Source organism: Larimichthys crocea, chromosome XXII, assembly GCF_000972845.2.
Source record: "Larimichthys crocea isolate SSNF chromosome XXII, L_crocea_2.0, whole genome shotgun sequence".
Classification (NCBI taxonomy): Eukaryota; Metazoa; Chordata; class Actinopteri; family Sciaenidae; genus Larimichthys; species Larimichthys crocea.
In genome coordinates, this window is record NC_040032.1 from 8794795 (window position 1) to 8816806 (window position 22012).

A 22012-nucleotide genomic window follows, 5' to 3' on the forward strand; every position below is an offset into this window, starting at 1 on the left:
AGTGCTGTTATCATGTTAGCTCAGTCTGTTAAGTGCTGTTAGCTATGTTAGCTCAGTCTGTTAGCTCATGTTCGCTCAGTTGTTAGCTGCTGTTAGCTCGGTTAGTGCTGTTAGCTCATTGTTAGCTCATGTTAGCTCAGCTTGTTAGCTTGCTGTTAGCTCATGTTAGCTCAGTCTGCTGTGCTGTTAGCTCATGTTAGCTCAGTCTGTTAGCTGCTGTTAGCTCCATGTTAGCTCAGTTGTTAGCTGCTGTTATCTCATGTAGCTCACGTTTGTTAGCTTCATGTTAGCTAATTAGCTCAGTTGTTAGATGCTGTTACATCATTGCCAGTGATAGCTGGTTAGCTCATGTTAGTCAGTCTGTTAGCTGCTGTTAGCTCATGTTAGCCTCAGTTTGTTAGCTCAGTTTGTTAGCTGCTGTTAGCTCAGTTTGTTAGCTCATGTTAGCTCGGGTACCTGTCGCTCTGAGCTCACCGCCAAGCTGACGAACTGAGTGTTTGTACCAACAGGAAGAAGAAGAGGAGGTAACCAGGCTCAGCAGCTTCTACAGATATAATGGCAGAGGAGCAGAGAGTGAAGAGGACGCTGACGGAGGAAGCTAAGAAGAGAAAAGGAGAGAGTGAGCGAGCAAGAAGCCGCCGGACAAGAGTAAATGTGGGACTGACTTTTAGTGGTTGGTGAGAGCTTGGTGAAATAAAAGGCTGAAAGACAGACGCCGAGCTGGGCTGACTGCTGCTGGACTAGGCAGTGATATCAGCTGCTGCTGGGTCTGGATGATGATTGGCTGCTTGATCAGAAGTAATGTAATCAGAGTAAATACTCGAGTACATCTGAACATAGTTACACAGTGGGATTACTCTGATTTATAAAGTAACTAGCTCTCCATGCTCTCACAGTCTGTGCATCATCTCCAGCTCAGACTCCTGCTGCCTCTGTCTGTGGCATTAATCACCTCTCATACACACACACACACACACACACACACACACACACACGGTGGGCTATGACTCCATGTCTGCGCGTAAGGGAGGATGCTCGCAGCTCGCAGACAGCGGTATGAAGCGGCGGTCTGTGCGTCCTCCTCCTCCTCCTCCTCCTCCTCCTCCTGCTCCTCCTGCTCTGATGGTGGTGGGCTGTGTTTTGGAGGGGGGTCGGCAGCCTCCAGCCTCCAGCCTCACTGAGCCTGACATGAATGACAAGTAAAGGAGCTGTGAGCTTCACAGGAATGTGCGCTGCGCCGCGCTCAGGCGGCTCCAAAGACACATTTTGGACATTTTGGACATTTTGGACCTTTCGGACCTCCGTCGGTTTGTTTGTGAACATCCAGCTGAGATTTTTTGATTTTTGAATTTTGATTTTTTTATCTGAACATTTCTTTGTGCAGCAGGGGGAGGACCGGCAGCGCTGTTCTTTGTCAGGCTCGAACACAAACTTGTCCATGGCTCTGGTCATGGAGCCTGTGAGCAAGTGGAGCTCGGGTCAGGTGGTGGACTGGATGAAAGGTAAGACCTGCACAGACACCTGCTGAGCCTCCTGCCTTCATTCAGACTCACATCATTGCATCGAGTCCCTCACTCACGGTGGCTGTGGCTGCTGCTCCCCGGAGCCTCACGCATTCAAAGCGGGCTCAAACCTCCCTTTGTGTCCCGCATGGCTCCTTAACGCGGGCTGCCCCGCAGGAAGCTGCAGACAGCAGATCCATGATCACACACAAACACTGAGTCTGTTTAAAGTAATGAGAGCTCTGTGCAGATGTTTAGAAGTCATGGAGAAGTCTCAGCTGACTTCAGGAGAGTTTGGAGCCCCCCGTCAACATGTGGGAGCACATCAGGGCTGACTCCAGGTCAGCGTTAATGTTTGGAAAGTTAAGGAAGAAATGACTCATTAATGTTGTGGAAATGTTCTTAAAATGTTCTACAAGCAGCCGTGAGCAGATGCAGAGCGTCTTCATGTCTCATTCTGCCTCATCATTGATTCTCCTGTTTGTACTGCAGTCTGAAGGATGGAGGTTCCTCTGCATGCTCAGAGTGAAGAACTGAGTCTGAGTGCAGGTGAACTCATGATGGAGCTCCTGAACTGTGAACCGGTCTCAGTGTTGTGTTGTTTTGCAGAGCCACGTGCTCACGTGTCAGACACACACACACACACACACACACACACACACACACACACACACACACACACACACACACACACAGACTCAGACACATTATGATTGCAGAGCTGGAGCTCTCCTGCTGTGAGTCGTGTGCTGCTGAATCATGAACATTTATCTTCATGAAGACACGGAGGTGAAGACAGAACGAGCACAGCTGCTTATTTAAAGTCCTCATCAAGTGTGGACGGATGTTTGTGTCCAATCTGTCCTCCAGCGTCTGTCCAACATGGACACAAAGACACTGTTTTTTCTTACAGTCTTCTATGTCTGACTGATTGAAAACCACCTCGGCAGTTAGACTGGACCGCCGGTTCTGTTCGGTCCAGTCCCCTCATGTCTGATAATGATGAAGCAAATGGACTCTCCGTCCTGTTTCAGGGGGACTTTATAGCTGATCTTTAAATAAGTGAGAGACGGAGGCAGCGAGAGGAGCTCCTCAGTGTCCCACATCTGACAAGTGGAGCAGAGACGATTCTGTGCCCAGAGCCCGGTAATGGTGATTTAAAGTGAGGGACAGAGAGAGAGACACCGAGGGAGACGGGCTGGAGGGATGGATGGAGGGATGGATGGATGGATGGATGGATGGATGGATGGATGGATGCATGGATGGATGCATGGATGGATGGATGCATGGATGGATGGATGGAGGGATGGATGGATGGATGGATGGAGGAGGTGGGGGGGGGCTGGCATTCACAGGTTCCATTATTAGCATCCCGCTCCGTGATGTCACTGGAGGCCAAACAGGGGCACCCTGTGACCTTCCCACAATCCCTTGCTCTCGCTCCCCCCCGAGGGCCCAAACTGTTTTGTGTGAGCGAGATGCTTCGTTCCATCCGCGACAAAGACGAGATCCTCGCCACAAAAGACGGAGAGAGAAGTCCAGCTCTGACTGAAATCTGCATTTCCTCTGCACAAACAGCTCCGAGCTGTAATCTGAGGATTCACGTCTCACTGTCCTCTCTGCTCTGTCTCTGCCCTGTCTCTGCTCTGTCTCTGCCCTGTCTCTGCTCTGTCTCTCCTCTGTCTCTCCTCTGTCTCTGCTCTGTCCTCTCTGCTCTGTCTCTCCTCTGTCTTTGCCCTGTCTCTGCTCTGTCTCTGCTCTGTCTCTGCTCGTCTGATACACTGACAGTAATCAGGGACAGATCCACGCTAACATGACGGAGGATTATGGAGGACGTGTGTCATCCTGATAATCTGAGCGTGCAGAAAGTGAAACAGGGAAATCGATGTGGTGGAGATTATTCAGAGCAGTCAGCGAGTTCTCCTCCATCTGTGACGTGAGGCCGCAGTCAGAGAGATGAGAGATGGCGTTTCAGTTTCAGAGAGGAGAGAGGAGCATCACATCCTCAGGGAGCGTTTGGAGATAGTTGGAGGTCTTTATCCGTCCTCCTGTGGTCAGGGAGCCAGAAACTCCCACTTCATGGTCTCTATGGCAACATGGGGAATACTTCGCTGACATAATGAGTGTCAATTAACTTGGTAAACAAGACGATTAGTTAAGCCTTTAAATTTTATGCAAAACCATGAAACTCCCGAAGTTAGCTGCCAGCTAAACCCGGTCTGAATGCCTGATCAGGTCCCACAGCTCCGAGTCACATGCACAGCCATGAGTGTGTGTGTGTGTGTGTGTGTGTGTGTGTGTGTGTGTTTAAAAGCCTTTCAGTCTCCGCTGGTCAAAGGAATCACCCGTTAGCATGCAGAGCACTTTCTGGAGACATTCAGCTGAGACGTTCATCAGGTCACAGAGGTGACGAGAGTCTGAGTATAACAGACTGTCTAAAACCTGGACGTAGTCTCTGTGACGTCCCCGCAGACTGTCTAAAACCTGGACGTAGTCTCTGTGACGTCCCCGCAGACTGTGAGGTGGCTCTGGTTGCCTATTTCTGCTGTGAAGTTGGACATTTGAACATGGGGACTTGTGGACGATTGAAGAACTGCACTTTTAAGCACTTCCTGTGCTTAAAAGTGACTAACTGCCATTCTCACCCATAGAAACACGTCATGACTTCCGTGTTGTAGAAGGTTTGTTTGAGTCTGCAGCAGATCTTGATTCTCCGTCTTCCTCTCACAGAATCAGTCTGTGTGTTTTCGGTTTTGTGGTTCAGCCGCTGTGAAACGAGCTGAGCAGAGACACGCTGCCTGTTTTTAGTTCAGGACGTCGATGACGGGAATCTGTCACATTTCATGTCTGATGGACTGACGGACTCAAACCAACCTGTGCTCACACTGTTCAGGTTTACAGAACATGTTCTTTCCTTCTCAAACACTTTATACAAATGTTGCTTTCACAGGAAAAATGTTTCAAACCTTATGGAGTCCGACTCAAAGCGTTCTGTGTGCTTCTCTCAGGCCTGGACGACTGCCTGCAGCAGTACATCAAGACCTTCGAGAGGGAGAAAGTCGGGGGAGACCAGCTGCTGCGCATCACCCACCAGGAGCTGGAGGACTTGGGGGTGTCCAGAATCGGCCACCAGGAGCTGATCCTGGAGGCGGTGGACTTACTCTGCGCTCTGGTGAGTCCAAAGGTCCCACGTTGTCTTACCACTGTCCCCTCTCTGCTGATGGACGAAGCTTCTGCAGCACATTTGGTGCCTCCTCAGGTGAACAAGTTCTGGTACAGGATTAGTTTGTTAGTCCTGAGAACTGACGGCCATGCTGATGTGTCAGCTGTGCGGATCTAGCAGTGAGGGTGGTGCAGAGAGGAGACAGGGCAGGACGTGGTGGAGAGAAGGTGACCGAGAAAGATCACGTTGCTGTCCGTAATGTTTGTTACGCGATGCCGGAGAGGTTGAGCTGTACTGAGGAGCAGGTGGTGAGGTGATCGGGCAGGTGAGAAAGAAACACGACGCAGACAGAAAGAAAGAAAGAAAGAAAGAAAGAAAGAAAGAAAGAAAGAAAGAAAGAAAGAAAGAAAGAAAGAAAGAAAGAAAGAAGGGCTCTGAACTTCTCCCACTCGTCTCTGTAAATGTAGCAGTCAATAATCTGGATAAAATGTTGCAGCTGTCAGTGCTCACATGGATTACAGCCTCAGACTGATGAGCTGCTGGAGGTCAGAGCACCTTTACCTGGTGAGAGACTGAAGACAGGAGTCTCCTCCTGCAGTGTGAAGACAACAATGTGTCCGTCAAATGAATTCACTGAAAATCTCATTCACTGTGATTTCTCAGTGAGTTGATTTAAGCAGCAGGTAACTCATAAACTAACACTTCTTTATTCTGGGGATGAAACTTTTGTTGCTCAAACCCTCGTTTGGTTGAAAAATGACTCATCGATTCATCGAATTAGTCGTAATTTGACAATGATTCAGCTGACGGACAGTTTCCTCTGTGAGAACACAGAAGTTAAGTTGCCAGTTGAGGGATTTCGTTGAAGTCGTGTCGTCCACCTGGTGCCACCCTGCAGATGGTAGGAGATAAAATGACGCGCAGGGATGAAGAAGCTCGGTCGGCCTGGGGATGAAGATGTGTCAGTCTGAGAGAGGCTGGATGGAGATTTAGAGTCCTGAGGTCACAGATTGAATCTGAATCTGCACGGCTGCACGGGGGGCCTTGCTTCAGCCCCAAAGCTCTTTACGTAACTGGGATTTAGTTTTAAGTCTGTATTAAATATGATTAGTGGACCTCCTGCCGCGCTCTCCCAAGAAAGCGTGACGTGACAGACGCCCACAGGCCTGCACGTGCCCGGCCGGTCCGGGTAATGAGTGTTCTGCTGTGTCGAGACATGCAAAGTGACAGCTGGAGCTGGGCTCCGTGGACGGGTCACTGCTTTTCACTGCTCACATGTTGTCGTGCGAGCAGCATCTTGTGTGTAGATGGAGCAGCGTCTTGTGTGTAGATGGAGCAGCATCTTGTGTGTAGATGGAGCAGCGTCTTGTGTGTAGATGGAGCGGCGTCTTGTGTGTAGATGGAGCAGCGTCTTGTGTGTAGATGGAGCAGCGTCTTGTGTGTAGATGGAGCAGCAGCTTTGTGTAGATGGAGCAGCGCTTGTGTGTAGATGGAGCAGTGTCTGTGTAGATGGAGCGAGCTCTTGTGTGTAGATGGCAGCAGTGTCCCTTGTGTGTAGATGGAGCAGGTCGTGTGTGTAGATGGAGCAGCGTCTTTTGTGTTGATGGAGCAGCGTCTTGTGTGTAGATGGGAGCGAGGCTTGTGGTGTAGAATGGAGCAGTCGTGTGTGAAATGACAGCGTCTTGTGTAGATGGAGCGCGTCTTGTGTGTAGATGGAGCAGGTCTTGTGTGATGGAGGCGTGTCCTTGTGTGTAGATGATCAGCTCCTTGTGTGTAATGTAGCAGCGTATGTGGTGTAGATGGAGCAGCGTCTTGTGTAGATGGAGCAGCGGCCTTGTGTGTAGATGGAGCAGCGTCTTGTGTGTAGATGAGGAGCAGCTCCTTGTGTGTAGATGGAGCAGCGTCTGTGTGTAGATGGAGCAGCGTCTTGTGTGTAGATGGAGCAGCGTCTTTGTGTAGATGGAGCAGCTCTTGTGTGTAGAGGGCAGCAGCAGTCTTGTGATGCGTGCAAAACAAACAGAGACAAACTGATCAACACGGCGAGCTGACTTCCTCCTCTGCGCTAGAATACGGGCTGGAGACGGAGAACCGGAAGACGCTGTCTCATAAGCTAACGCGTTGCCAAGAACCGCAGAACTTCACACGGCCGGCGCCGCAGCGGCCACTACGACGCCGAGCCACCCGCAAGCTGCCCAACGACGTTCCTCACCTCCGTGGTCGACCTGAATCGCCGCGGCCAAAGCCCCTGGCCTGGCTGGACAGGTGGATTTGCAAAGAGGTGACGAGACATAAAACACGTCCACACAAGGTTGACATGAAATAAAAAAGGAGACAATCACCATCATCATCAGCACATCATCACATCATCATCATCCATACATCACCATCAGCACCATCAATCATCATCATCGAACTATCATCACCATCATCACATCTAGAACCATCATCATCATCACCATCATACATCACCATCATCACACATCATCATTCAGCATCATCATCACACAATCATCATCACCATCATCATCTCACCACATCATCATCATCAATCATCATCATCATCATCATCATCATCGATCAACAATCATCATCATCACCATCATCATCATCACATCTCATCATATCACCAGCCATCATCCATCATCACCAGCTCAAAGCAATCATCATCATCACCATCATCGATCATCATAATCACCAATTCTTCATCTCATACAGTCATCATCATCACCATCATCATCATCACCATCTTCATCAATCATGCATCATCATCAAATCACCATCATCATCACCAATCATCATCATCATCTTCAGCAGCATCTCATCATCACGATCACCATCATCATCATCACCAGCATCAACATCTCCACACTATCATCAATCGTCATCACAGCATCACCATCTTGCATCATCAAATCTCAGCATCACCATCCAATCAGCATCACCACAGCACAATCATCATCATCACCTCAGCACCATCAATCAATCATCATCATCATCTTCACATCATCATCATCATCGCATCAATCATCTTTCATCGCATCATCTGCAATCTTCATCACATCTTCATCATCATCAGCATCAAAACATCTCAATCATCAATAATCGTCATCATCATCATCAAATCAAATACCATAGCATCACATCATCATCATCAAACATCAACCATCATCTCACCAGATCAATCATCAATCAAACATCATCATCACCACCATCACATCATCATCATATCTCATCATCATCAGCACCATCAGCGATCACCATCATCATCAGCTCTCATCCCCAATCATCACCAGCATCATCATCACCAGCTCCTCATCATCATCATCAATCATCATCAGCATCACCACATCTCATCATCAAGCATCAGCAGCATCATCAATCATCAGCAACCATCATCATCACGCATCATCATCATCATCATCAGCACCATCATCACCATCATCATCATCACCCTCATCATCATCATCAGCATCACCATCATCATCACCATCATCACATCATCGTCATCACCATCATCATCATCATCACATCACCATCTTCATCATCATCATCTCATCACCATCATCATCATCACCATCAGCATCATCATCAAGCATCACCATAATCACGAGCAATCATCAGCATCATCATATTCATCATCACAGCATCATCATCATCACCAAATCGACCATCACATCAATCATCACATCTCACCAGCACCAGTAGCATCATGCAGTCAGTCACATCAGTTCATTCATCATCATCTGCATCATCATCACCATCATCATCATCATCATCATCATCCAGCATCACCATCACTCATCACCATCATCATCATCATCCAATCATCATCATCATCATCACCATCATCACCATCATCATCATCACACCATCATCATCATCATCTTCATCGTCACTGGTGTTTTATTTATTTTGTCCCGCGCCAATCAGCTGACAGGAAAAGGCACACAACAGTCCTATTATGTTCTTTATCCCTTCCTGCCTTCTGTGGGATTGTGCCAGTTGTGTGTGTGTGTGTGGTGTGTTGTGTGTGTGTGTGATGAAGTTCAAAGCAGGCAGCATTCACAGAAAACACAGTGAATGTTTCTGCCTCATCCTGAGAATTGTGATATTCGATGTTTCACGTTGCAGCGTCATCGCTGACATCACACGTTACAGTTTAAACACGACGTTTAAAAGTTTCATTTAGAGTTCACACTGATCAGAATGACATGACATCATGGCATCATGACATCATCCGACAGCTGAAGGGAATGACACTGATGACCTCGTTACATGGCACCTGAAAAGCAGTGAACCATCCAAAGGCGAATCCAACAGCCGTTGAAGAAGTTCATGCTGTGTTGCTATAGAAAGCTGTCCATGACATGTGTTTGGGTCGTGTAGCTGCAGACGGTCAGGTGTCCATGCTGACCCTGAACCTGAGCATCAGCCGGGTGGAGGCGGTGTGGATGCTGGGTTGATGTTCCATCATCATCATCATCATCATCATCATCATCACCATCATCATCATCATCTTCATCATCTTCACCATCATCATCATCATCATCTTCACCATCACCATCATCATCATCATCTTCATCACCATCACCTTCATCATCTTCATCATCTTCATCATCATCATCATCATCATCACCATCATCTTCATCATCTTCATCACCATCACCTTCATCATCTTCATCATCATCACCATCACCATCACCATCATCACCATCATCACCATCATCATCATCATCACCATCATCATCATCATCATCATCATCATCACCATCATCATCATCACCATCATCACCATCATCATCATCATCATCATCATCATCATCATCATCATCATCATCTTCATCATCATCACAGGGTGTTTTTATTTATTTTGTCCACGGCCAATCAGCTGACAGGAAAAGGCACCAAACAGTCTATTTATATGTTTCTTTATCCCTTCCTGCTCTGTGGGATTGTGCCAGTGTGTGTGTGTGTGTGTGTGTGTGTGTGTGTGTGTGTGTGTGTGTGTGGTGAAGTTCAAAGCAGGCAGCATTCACAGAAATAACACAGTGAAATGTTTCTTCTCCATCCTGATGAATTTGATATTCGATGTTTCACGTTGCAGCGTCATCGCTGACAGGATCACACGTTACAGTTTAAACACGACGTTTAAAAGTTTCATTTAGATGTTTCACACTGATCAGACATGACATCATGACATCATGACATCATGACATCATGACCTCTGACAGCTGAAGGGAATGACACTGATGACCTCGTTACATGGCACCTGAAAAGCAGTGAACCATCGCAAAGGCAAATCCAACAGTCGTTGAAGAAGTTCATGCTGGTTCTGATAGAAAGCTGTCCATGTCAGACCGGTCAGGGTGTCCATGCTGACCCCTGAACACTGAGCATCAGCCGGTGGAGGCGGTGTGATGCTGTGGTTGATGTTCTGAGTCCTGCCCTTCATGTGGAGGTTCCTCTGACACGTAGCACCTACCTCAGCACCCTCTGATGGCAGGCGCCCTGCCACAAAGCTAACATGCTTAAACATCCAGTTCAAGGTGTTTACTCGGCCTCCAGGTTCCCTCGATCTCAGTCATGGAGGCCTTGAGCTCCAAACTTCCAGGACTTGAAGGATCTGCTGCTAACATCTTGGCGTCAGAGACCACAGCACACCTTCAGACGTCTGAGGAGCCCACGCCTGTTTTCAGGGACCTACACAATCTTAGTCAGGTGGTCGTGATGTCATGGCTGATTGGTGTATATCCAACATCCGTTTTAAAAACTAAAGACAGAAACAAAGCCACAGATTGACCAATGATTCAGTCTCAGAGGACGAATGATCTAATGGTTCATTCCAGGTGCTCGTTCTTTTTCAGGTCTCCATTCGCCGCCGTGGCCGATTACTCGGTGACCAGAAACAACGTGATCCAGCTGTGTCTGGAGCTCACCACCATTGTACAACAGGTGAATGACTATTAGAATATGATATCATAAAGACAGACGATGGTGCATGTAAAGGACACGTGTAGCGTCCATACGTTCAAACCTCGTGCAGCCGCAGCTGAAACTCATCACATATTTCATTTTATTATTTCCTCTGTGACCCTGAGAGATCAGTAAATAATTAGAGAAGTGATGCTCGACAGTTTTGAGGACCGTCTCTCTGGAGGAAAATGTTTCTGTGGAGTTAGAGAGAGAAATGAAAGGTGGGAGTGAAAGAGGGCGAGATGGAGAGAGCTGAAGGCCGAGAGAGGAAAGACTAGCAGAGAGAGAGAGACATGCCTCCGCAGTGGTGATTCATGTGTTTTGTGTTTGTCAGGCTGTGTGGGAGTGTTGGGGGGTTAGAGGTGCCAAGCTGCTCCCATTTTTTTATGCTTATATCCACCTACAGCAGAAATGCCAATAATAACTCCGTGTTGACACGTTCTCTGGAGGTAACTGTGCTCTGCATGTTCCCCCAGGACTGCTCCGTGTACGAAACCGAAAACAAAATCCTGCATGTGGTGAGTCGCCGACTTCATTTACACTCCAGTATAACACACACACACACACACACACACACACACACACACTGTATTCATCTGTAATATGTGTCCTCCTCAGTGTAAAACTCTGTCTGGAGTGTGCGACCACATCATCTCTCTGTCTTCGGATCCCATGGTGTCCCAGGCGGCACATTTGGAGGTTGTGCAGCTCGCCAACATAAAATCCACTGAAGGACTGGTAAGACTCCCAGAACTCAGCCAGGACGCGTTCGGAGATGATTCAGAGAGGAAAGGCAATAAATAAACTACCCAGTCATATTAAAGCAAGAGGACATGGGTGTAGTCCAATAACAATTAGTCAGTAATTAGCCCTGTGACGAACAGGCGACTGGTCCATGGTGGACCCCGCCTCTCGCCCAGGGTCAGCTGGGATTGGCTCCACATGGCCCCTACGACCCCGATGAGGAGAAGATTGGAAAATAATGAAATGAATAGTCAAAAAAAAAAGAGTTTTGTTAGTAAAGAGCTCTGAAAGATCCAGATGGAAGGATCCCATAGAAGAACCATTTTCGGTTCTTGAGGAACCCTCAAAGAACCATGAAAAAGGTTCCAGAGGAGCTGAGCATTTTCTTTGTGGACCCAACTGGTAAAGAACTGTTTGAAATGGTTCTTGTTCTGGTTTTAAATCAGCTGATCATGGCTCCTTTAGAAGAACCCTATAAGAACCTTTATGTAGTTTCCAAACACAGATATGAATATTCATCTTCTGAAAGTAACTGTAACTGAATGATGGTGCTGACACGCCTTCATGTTTTCACTGAGGTAACCCCACATGCATTATGAATGTGCATAAATTATCATTCACACAGCGACAGAGAATGAAATAAACAGTGTGAAATAATAGAAATATACAGAATGAATAAATAAACTCACATCTGATCTGATGGTGCTGATCTCTCCACTTAAACAGTTTAATACATTTAAAATATGAAGATGTGAAATTGTTTTCCAGGTTTGATGAAATGAACGCAGGAGAAAGAGAGAAGAGAAAGTAAAGTACGAAGCTGCTACTAATCCTGAATGACAGAGAAACGAGTAGATGTGCACCGGCATGACTCTGATTCGATATGATATGATATGATATGATATGATATGATATGATATGATATGATTCGATATGATATGATATGATATGATATGATATGATTCAGATACGGCATGTGCAGATGACCTGGCAGCATGTTTCTCACTCAGCTGCTCCGTCACTAACTCTAACTTTGCCTGATTTGTTTCTTCACAGTTTTTTTTCTCACACCTGCTAATTTAAAACATGAATATTAATCTCTGACATATCGAGCCGTGCAGACTGTTTACTGGTTTTATTGCTCAGATTTTCAGACATGCAGATATTTAAAGACCTCAGCATTAACCCCGGTACGATGGAGGTGAAGGAGGATTCATTTGTAGTGTCGTCTGTCTTGTGGTTAACGCTGTTCATCTGAGTATCAGACGTTCTTCTGGCTGCTGAGTAAAGATGGCACTTTAAACATGAGTCATGGTTTATTTCAAAACGATAAAGCTCCAGCTCACTGCAGCTGTCCCAAAACTGAGTCCTGCTGAGCTTGTGGGCATCAGACGACTCAGAAGAACATGAGGAGAACATGAGAAGAACATGAGGAGAACATGAGGAGAACATGAGGAGAATACAAGAAGAACATGAGGAGAACACGAGAAGAACATGAGGAGGACATGAGGAGAACATGAGAAGAACATGAGGAGAACATGAGGAGAACATGAGAAGAACATGAGAAGAACACAAGAAGAACATGAGGAGAACACGAGAAGAACATGAGGAGAACATGAGGAGAACACAAGAAAAACATGAGGAGAACATGAGTTGAACATGAGAAGAACATGAGGAGAACATGAGGAGAACACAAGGAGAATACAAGAAGAACATGAGGAGAACATGAGAAGAACATGAGGAGGACATGAGGAGAACATGAGAAGAACATGAGGAGAACATGAGGAGAACATGAGAAGAACATGAGAAGAACACAAGAAGAACACGAGAAGAACATGAGGAGAACATGAGGAGAACATGAGGAGAACACAAGAAAAACATGAGGAGAACATGAGAAGAACATGAGGAGAACATGAGGAGAACACAAGAAGAACACGAGAAGAACACGAGAAGAACATGAGGAGAACATGAGGAGAACACAAGAAAAACATGAGGAGAACATGAGTTGAACATGAGAAGAACATGAGAAGAACATGAGGAGAACACAAGAAGAACACGAGAAGAACATGAGAAGAACATGAGGAGAACACGAGAAGAACATAAGAAGAACATGAGAACATGAGGAGAACATGAGAAGAACATGAGGAGAACATGAGGAGAACATGAGGAGAACATGAGGAGAACATGTTATCCATGTTGAACTGACAGCCTGTCTCAAACAGAAGCACTCTCAGTGTTTGGTAGCAGAGATGAAGACACTTGTTTTGTCTGTATGACCATCAGCACTTTGTTGGACTGACCTACACTCAGGCACGAGCGCTCTGCTCCAGGCCACGATGAAGCTCCACCCCCACCACACGAAGCTCGCTGGGGCATCGAAGCATCGAAGCGTCGAAGCATCGAAGCTCTCTCATCCGTTCAGAGGAACCTGAACACAACAGCAACAACAGCAACAACAACAACAACAACAACAACAACAACAACAACAACAACAACAACAGCAACAGCAGCAGCAGCAACAACAACAGCAACAACAGCAACAGCAGCAGCAACAACAACAACAACAACAGCAGCAGCAGCAGCAACAACAACAACAACAACAACAGCAGCAACAACAACAACAGCAGCAACAACAACAACAACAACAGCAGCAGCAGCGGCCGAGTGGCCTAAAAATAAACCTCTTCACTCGTCTTGAAGACTGGCATGCTGCTTTTGTGTGTGTGTGTGTGTGTGTGTGTGTGTGCGTGTGTGTGTGTGTGTGTGTGTGTGTGTGTGTGTGTGTCTCTGTAATGCCCTTTAGACCCTTTTAGTGGAAACTCAGCTCTTCTGCAGCAGCCGAACATCTGCAGAGAAATAATCCTCCGTGTTTGATTTAATCTGCTTGAAGGAGCGTTTGATTTTTGTCGTCTGTGTTTGTGATATTTAATAAGTATCAATTTTAGGCAGATCATGAGCTCATGTTAAAACAAATGACACGTCAGCATGTTTGTAAGTTAGAGAGAGTGACGTGGCAAACGAGACGGCTGTGCTGATTGGACAAATTCACGTGGCTGTTGTTTACAGTTCTGATGATTATTGGTACAAAGATAAAAACTTAATATTAATCAGCATTATTATTAATATTCCATCAGTTTTCTTGTTGTTTCATCTGTGAGTTTTAATCAGTTTATTTTTTTTAGACTTTCAATACTTTGACTGTGACTGTGTTTCATCTTTAATGCTTTAGACGGAGAAGTTCAACAGACAGACTGAGATTTTATTATTTTAAGTTTTTGTCTTTCACTGCTGCTAAAAATGAATTCGCTCTCTAGCAGATTAAAACAAATGAGGCTGAGGCTGTGCTGCATCCTGTTCTAATTAACATTCCTCTTGTCTTCCTGCAGGGCATGTACATCAAGTCCACATACGACGGTCTGCATGTGATCACCGGGACAACAGAAGGAGTAAGAAGCCGCCTGTCTGAGTTCACGTGGATCGTAGTGTCAATGTGTCGAGTGTCTCTGACTCTGTCTCTCTCTCTGTGTGTCCGTCTTCAGTCGCTGGCTGACCGCTGTAAGAAAATCCACGCTGGAGATGAAGTCATTCAGGTCAATCATCAGACCGTGGTGAGACGTTTGCTCTCGGCTTTATTCCATTTGCATTTGCAGATTTCTCGTATGCACGTGTGCAGATTGTTATGCAAATGAACTCACACGCTTGTTTCTGTGGATCACATCCTGTTAGTGGAGGAGTGTCTGGGTGTAGTGCCTCCTGTAGGAGGTGGATGTCTCACTCGCTGACTGGGTGGATGTGTCGATGCTCGGCTCAAATGGTTGAACTCGTGTTCACGAGAGCACTCCAGTGGATCAGGAGGTGTCTGCTTAGAGCTCTTCACAGATCCACACTTTCATTGTTAAACTGTTGAAAGAGAACAGGAAACAGGAAAGGTGGATGTGGCCTTTCACAGGTGCCCCCTTAAACCCTGCTGGGTCTTCAGGGCACCCTTGAAGTTTATCCTTCTTTATTTTGCTGAAGGTTTGGTGAGCTCCCATTATTCCCCGAGCAGTCAGAGCAGAAATAATTCACTGGAGACAAAGCTGCACAAAGTGTACGTAGCATGGTGTAAATTCTCATTCTCATTGGAAATGAGAGCAATAAAAACTTCCATTGGTGCACAATTTAAATATAGCACCCTTTGTCTGAAATAATTGCCGGTTGTGTGCGCAACAGCACGACGTGTGATAATTACACGGCTCCAGTCAGGTTCGTTTCAGTCACCCACTGAATGCAGCCACTTTCCCCAGAGAAGGAGAGAGAGCTCAGAGCTGATGTTTGGTGTCAGGACTCGTTCTTTCACTGTGAGGCGTCATTTAGGAGTGAGAGGAGGAGTGAGCGCTGCATCAGCCCAGGCAGATCCATGCAGCTCAGAGGCCTGTGTGGTGTTTATTACACCTGTGCATTCAGGAAGCTTCCACAGCAGCGTGATTGACAGCTCACACATCTTGTATCATCCAACAAAACCGTATATTTACTGTATGGTGCTGCTGGGCAGGTGGTGGTGGTGGTGGAGGAGGAAATGAGCAGCTGCTGCTGAGAGAGTGTGACAGCTTCAACCGTCACTCATGATGACATAACGAGCTTAAACACAGTCAGGGAAGAAATCATGATGGTTGGTTTGTTTATGAACGTCCCGTGAGAGGAGGCGGGTGGAGACACGCTCCTCGACAGACCAAAGAACAGACATGAAGGTTTAAAAAATCCTCCGTCAGCGTCCTCTTCACTCTCTGCTCCTCTGCCATCATGTCCATAGAAGCTGCTGAGCCTGGTTACCTCCTCTTCTTCTTCCTGGTCGTCCATAACGCCTGTTGGTACAAACACTGCTAACAGCAGCTACAGCTGTCAGCAGTTTACTTCACTGTCCATCATAAACTCTGTAAATCACAGAGAGTTGAGGCGGAGCAGCCGGAGGACATCAGAGGGAAAACCAGAAAACATTTCCTCCATAAAATATGATCCAGTTTCACCAGAATCAGTGAAATAGTTGCTGCTGTGTGAGCGTTACGTACTTCTCGTTACACAGTGTGAGAACAGACGTACCTGATCACAGGCTCTGATAGATTATGATAGAAAAGTTACATAACGTTGCTTCACCTTTAAACATAAAATAATAATTTATTTCATGCTGTCGAGCACAAGAATGAAAAAACTAAAGACAGCACGTCAGAAATAAATAACTGCAGCCAGCGATGATGGATCGTCTGCTGCAGGAACGGGTCGATAAATAGTTGAAGGCTTCAGACGCAGAAAATCAGGACAATAAATTTCAACAGCAGAGTCTGTGAGACAGAAGAAAGAAAGAAAGAAAGAAAGAAAGAAAGAAAGAAAGAAAGAAGCAGCGACGTTTGTTCACCGAGCTGCTTTAAATATGTAATATATAAACAGGTCTGTTCATGCTGTGCTTCATAGGAGTCTCTGTAATGTACTCTGTGTTCAGAGTTTGTGTGTAGCAGCTGTCGAGGTGAAAAATGACTCGGACAGAAACAGAGATTGCGAGGTCAGTGCCTGGAAAACGCAGGATACTAAAGATGTTGGTTCAGTGTAGCCGGATACGTTCTGCCCAAACTGGACCTGGCAGATCTGGTTCAGCTGCACACGATGTTTCTGCGGGCAGGATGTTTTTTTTTGGTTTGTGCCAAATGTCGTCAAATCTGGGTTAAAGACAGTGTACAAAGCATGCAGCTGTTCAGCAGACGAGATGTTTCCTCATCGACATGAAGCCCAGAGGCTGCAGGCTCAGCAGCCCTGATTCTAACTATGTGCAGCACCTGGACCCGTGTGGAGTCTGAGACCCTCATCACTCTGTTGTTGTCTGCTAGGTGGGCTGGCAGCTGAAGAACCTGGTGAACTCGTTGCGTGGTGACCCTGCAGGCGTCACCCTGACCCTGAAGAAGCGCCCGCAGAGCACGCTCACCTCCACCCCGGCTCTGCTCAAGAACATGAGGTGGAAACCTCTGGCTCTGCAGGTATGACCACGTCTTCATCCTCCATGTCTTGTTTGTGTGTCTGTCTGCTTCTGTCCTCACTCCGGACGCTCGATGTCAGCTCATAAAGACAGACGCAGACAGGACGAGGTCTAAAAACAGACTCTGGCTCTGTGAAGCTGTGTTCGCGTCTCTGCAGGGTGTTTCACCGTATTGCAGGTTTTGTTTTTATGCATCCTCGTCCTCGCGGTAACTTCACACTAATTGGCTGAAAGTTGCAGCATCTCTCATTCTCCAGCTGACATTTCAGCCCTTCGCGGCATCTGTTGTCCTACTTGGGCCAAAGCGGTTACATTACTGGGATGGTGTGCCTGAGTGGAAGCGAGATGGATGCGTATTAATGTAGCACAGCCTTTCTTTGAGTCCCAGGCCAGAGAAAATGTCCCCCCTCCTCCCCGAGGCCCTGAAGCTCATGCAGTCCTACTCAGCCTCCTCCCCCCTTCACATCACATCCCCATCCTTCTCCTCCTCCACCTAAATCAATCCGCCCTCCTGCTGGCGCATTTTTAAGGACAGAGACTGTGACTGACATGAAGGATGTCAGGGCGCTGTGTTCACTTATTGAGGACCGTCGTGCAGCCGCTCTGACACACATGATGCTGTTATGATGAAGCAAATCTCCTGATAATACATCACTGATATTACTCAGCTGTGAGTTACACAGCGTATTAGCATAGTTTGTTCACTTAATGAGTAATCCGATTACATCTCTGCTCAGAGTTGATTCTGCAGATGTTGCACACACTTTTTGTCCCTGTACTTTTAACAGACTATGTAGGCTGTGACCAGACTTTCCTTGACCTGAATGAGAGCGAGGACTCCGACCCGTCTTCCTGCGTGCACCAGTTAGAACTGGAGCACCACAAACGTTCAGCGCTGCTCATTTCACGGTTCAGAAGCTCGGCACAGTCTGAACCGAACAAACGTCCCCGACTGACGGACGGACTGAACCGCTGCCAACTCCAGATTTACAATGTGTCAATCCCTGTAACTGCTCACTGTGTCTGTCTGTCTGTCTGTCTGTCTGTCTCACACACACACACACACACACACACACACACACACACACAGCCAATCTTCCCTCAGAGCCCCAGCAGCAGCGTCGCCACCCCCACCAGCACTTTAAGCACCCCGTCCAGGAGGAGCAGCTGCGCCCTGCAGGACCTCTACATCCCCCCTCCACCCGCAGAGCCCTACACCCCCAGGTGAACAAACACACACACACTGTACTAGATATTAAAGAGTTGTTGAACATCAGATGCATCAGTTGGTTTCATGACACAGCAAAGTGAAGTCTCCTGTAGCCAGCATGGACGTAAACATGCACAGTTTAAGATAAGACTGAAACCTGGACGTAGTCTCTGTGACGTCCCCGCAGACTGTCTAAAACCTGGACGTAGTCTGTGGGACTCGCCGCAGACTGTCAAAACCTGGACGTAGTCCTGTGACGTCCCCACAGACTGTCCTAAAACCTGGACGTAGTCCTCCGTGACGTCCCCGCAGACGTCTAAAAAACCTGGACGTAGTCTCCGTGACGTCCCGCAGACTGTCTAAAACCTGGACGTAGTCTCCGTGACGTCCGCAGACTGTCTAAAACCTGGACGTAGTCTGTGGACGTGCCGCAGACTGTCTAAAACCTGGACGTAGTCCTGTGACGTCCCCAAGACTCCAAAACCTGGAGGAGTCTCTGTGACGTCCCCGCAGACTGTCTAAAACCTGGACGTAGCCTCCGTGACGTCCCTGCAGACTGTCTAAAACCTGACGTAGTCTCTGTGACGTCCCCAGAACGTGTCTAAAACCTGGACGTAGTCTCTGTGACGTCCCCCGCAGACTGTCTAAAACCTGGACGTAGTCTCTGTGACGTCCCCGCAGACGGTCTAAAACCTGGACGTAAGTCCTCTGTGACGTTGCAGGTTTCTGATGAGCTGGTTGGTGAAGACGTTGTTGTTGTTTTTTGGTCTTTTCAGGTTTGTTGACAGATTTATAATATAGAACTCTCGTCGTATAAAAGGAGGCGTGGCCTCTTCTTTATCTCGTTAGTTTCAGATCTTCACTGACATTAAAACGACTTTTCCCGCAGAGACGACAAGGGAAATCTGCGGTGATGACCTTCAATCGACGTTCACGCCGCGAGGGATCCGAGTCACCAAACTCCTACCTGGACCAGGAGTGTCGAGGCAGTTCCCTCTGGTGGAGGAAGACGCTATCGTGTAGGTTACGAGTACGGACCAGAACCAGGAGGTGTATCGGGCCCGCAGGGGGAGCACCCCCACTACGGTAAGTGTGTGTGGTGTGTGTGTGTGTGTGGTGTGTGTGTGTGTTGTGTGTGGTGTTGTGGTGCTGGCAGCTGTGTAATACTGACGTCCTCCGGCTCCTCCTCCCCCCCTCCTCCTCCTCCTCCTCCTCTCCCCTCCTCCTCCTCCTCTCTGCAGGCAGGCTCAGGCCCATCTCATGGCCGGTGGAATACAACTGGGTGGGAGACAACGAAGACCTGGCCAAGCGTGAAGAAGAGAGCCGGAGAGGTGAGTGGGAGGCGGGGGAGAGAGAAGGGAGACAGAGGGATGCTGAGGTGAGTGGGTGGATATCTCAGAATATCCTCACCCTCTCAGATCTCCGAGCCAAACAGTGGATGATGAAGCTGGCTTGTCAGAACTGATAACATGCTGGATCTCAGCCCTGCCTCCATATGTTCATCATCTATCAGCCTCTTTCCCCCTCTCCCTCTTCATCCCTCTCTTCCTCGCTCGCGCTCGGCTTTGCTCTTTCTTTCTGTTGGGGATATAAAAGTACACGGTTTTGCTTTGGCAACTGTAGAAATATACCCAGAGATTTTTCACATTCTGTGGGTGATTGTTGAGATAGGTGGTGAAACGGAGGGGGAGAGACTGAGCGGCTTTATCCGTCTCTCAGAGACTTTGAGGATGTTGTTTGTTTTTCTCTGGGGATGCTGCTATACGTTCCTCCTTTGGGCTTTGCAGAACAAGCGATGCTGCTATATTTATCTCCACGAGGCGGTGTTTGGAAGTTTTGAGGCTCCCTGCCTGACAACAGCTGTCGCCTTAGATCCTGTAGAACGTCACATGGTTCAGTCACAGGTCGCACAGGCCGTTAGTCTGCGTGAGAGATTGATGAAGAGCGCTGACTGAAACGCTGCGCAGCATCCTGTAATTCAGACGTACTGTGGTGCTGTGCACAGCGTTCAGTATGTAAATGACAGGTTTAATCATGTGTGCGCGCCGTCGTGCCCTGCAGAAGAACACTCCCTGCTGCGCTTGGTGTGAGGAGATAAGCTCCGGGGGAGGACTTCCTGCTGGACCGTCTGAGCCAGAACAGGAGGAAGACCGAGCGAGGAGGAAGCCCCCACCCATTACGCGCTGGTCCCCGCCCTGCAGATGGAGGTCTCCCTGTCCACGTCCAGCTCCGACTCGGCTCTCTCTACCACGTCAGTGCTTGTGTCTGCGCATTTTTGTGCGTCATAGACGGTGCACAGCGCTCGGATTCATCGCCGTTGTTGTTTTTTTGACTCTGTAGGTGTTTGGAACGCTCCTCGCTGCTGCCAAGGTCAAAGAAGAAGAGTAAAGGGAGAGAGGAGAGAGCGCTCATGTGTTCCAACAAACCCAAACACTTTGTTTCGACCACCTCTCCTGTTTCGGCCTGCAGCTGGGAGTCCCATGGCTTCGATCAGCAAGAGGCGGATCTCGTGCAGGTACCTGGGTCAGGGCGACTGCGAGGGCTGGCTGTGGAAGAAGAAAGATGCTAAAACGTATTTTTCACAGAAGTGGAAGAAGTACTGGTTCATCCTGAAAGACACGTGCCTGTACTGGTACATGAACGGAGAGGTGAGAGCTGATCTCCTTTAAACACGCTTCAAAGTTTTTATTCAGCTTGTGGACTGAACGTTTCCTTTTGCTCGTCACAGGATGAGAAGGCGAGGGCTTCGTCAGCCTCCCCGAGTTCAAGATCGATCGCGCCACCGAATGCAGACGGAAGTTGTGAGTCCTGATTTTATATTTTTTTACATCTCAACATTGTTGCACAGCAGGAGAAACAATCCTACAGATGCATCAGCGTGCAGAGGAAATCGTGAACAAATTAAAACATTAATTTCAAGGCCTGACTCCAAAACACATCAACCACAACAAGTCAAATACGAAGCGTGTAGATGAGATTTAATCAACGATAAAGAGAGACACAGTTTATTTCGAGACTTTCCACCCTCCTCATATCAGGGACATGGGGTTTGTAAAAAGTCGGCTCTTTGTTTCTCGCGCCGCCGTTGGTCCAGAATGCGTCTGTTAGACTCTGAGCCAACACGTCATAGGTCAGATACGCTTCAGCTCATGATCATTATGTGTCTCAGGCTTCAGGCGGATCACTGAGATCGTGGACAGTCTCGCAGTCACGTTGTCCGTAAAGTGGTCTGCTTCACTGCTACTGATTATGGTTTTATCTTTTAATTCATGCACCCAAGCTGCGTGTTTGCATGAACCAAAGGTTTAAGGTTTCCTTACAACGTATTTACAACGTGTCCAGAGTTGATTCAGATCAAACAAGTCTGTTTTTATGTTTTTAAATCATTCCTGCAAATCCCACAGGCAGGTTCAGTA

General features: G+C 47.5%; 1 protein-coding gene across 1 annotated transcript in view; it reads left to right on the forward strand.

Annotated features, from left to right (window-relative positions):
• Nucleotides 1–982: 982 nt before the first annotated feature.
• The window catches only part of LOC104935699 (connector enhancer of kinase suppressor of ras 2), a 31651-nt gene continuing 10621 nt past the window's right edge, over nt 983–22012 (forward strand). The window contains 15 exon segments of the mRNA XM_027273741.1: nt 983–1502; nt 4511–4678; nt 6732–6807; nt 6809–6906; nt 6909–6927; nt 10530–10617; nt 11115–11156; nt 11257–11376; nt 14769–14828; nt 14922–14990; nt 17241–17387; nt 18477–18610; nt 19573–19682; nt 19838–19927; nt 21066–21244. Of these exon segments, the coding sequence (XP_027129542.1) occupies nt 1439–1502; nt 4511–4678; nt 6732–6807; nt 6809–6906; nt 6909–6927; nt 10530–10617; nt 11115–11156; nt 11257–11376; nt 14769–14828; nt 14922–14990; nt 17241–17387; nt 18477–18610; nt 19573–19682; nt 19838–19927; nt 21066–21244 (1464 nt within the window). The 5' untranslated portion in view covers nt 983–1438.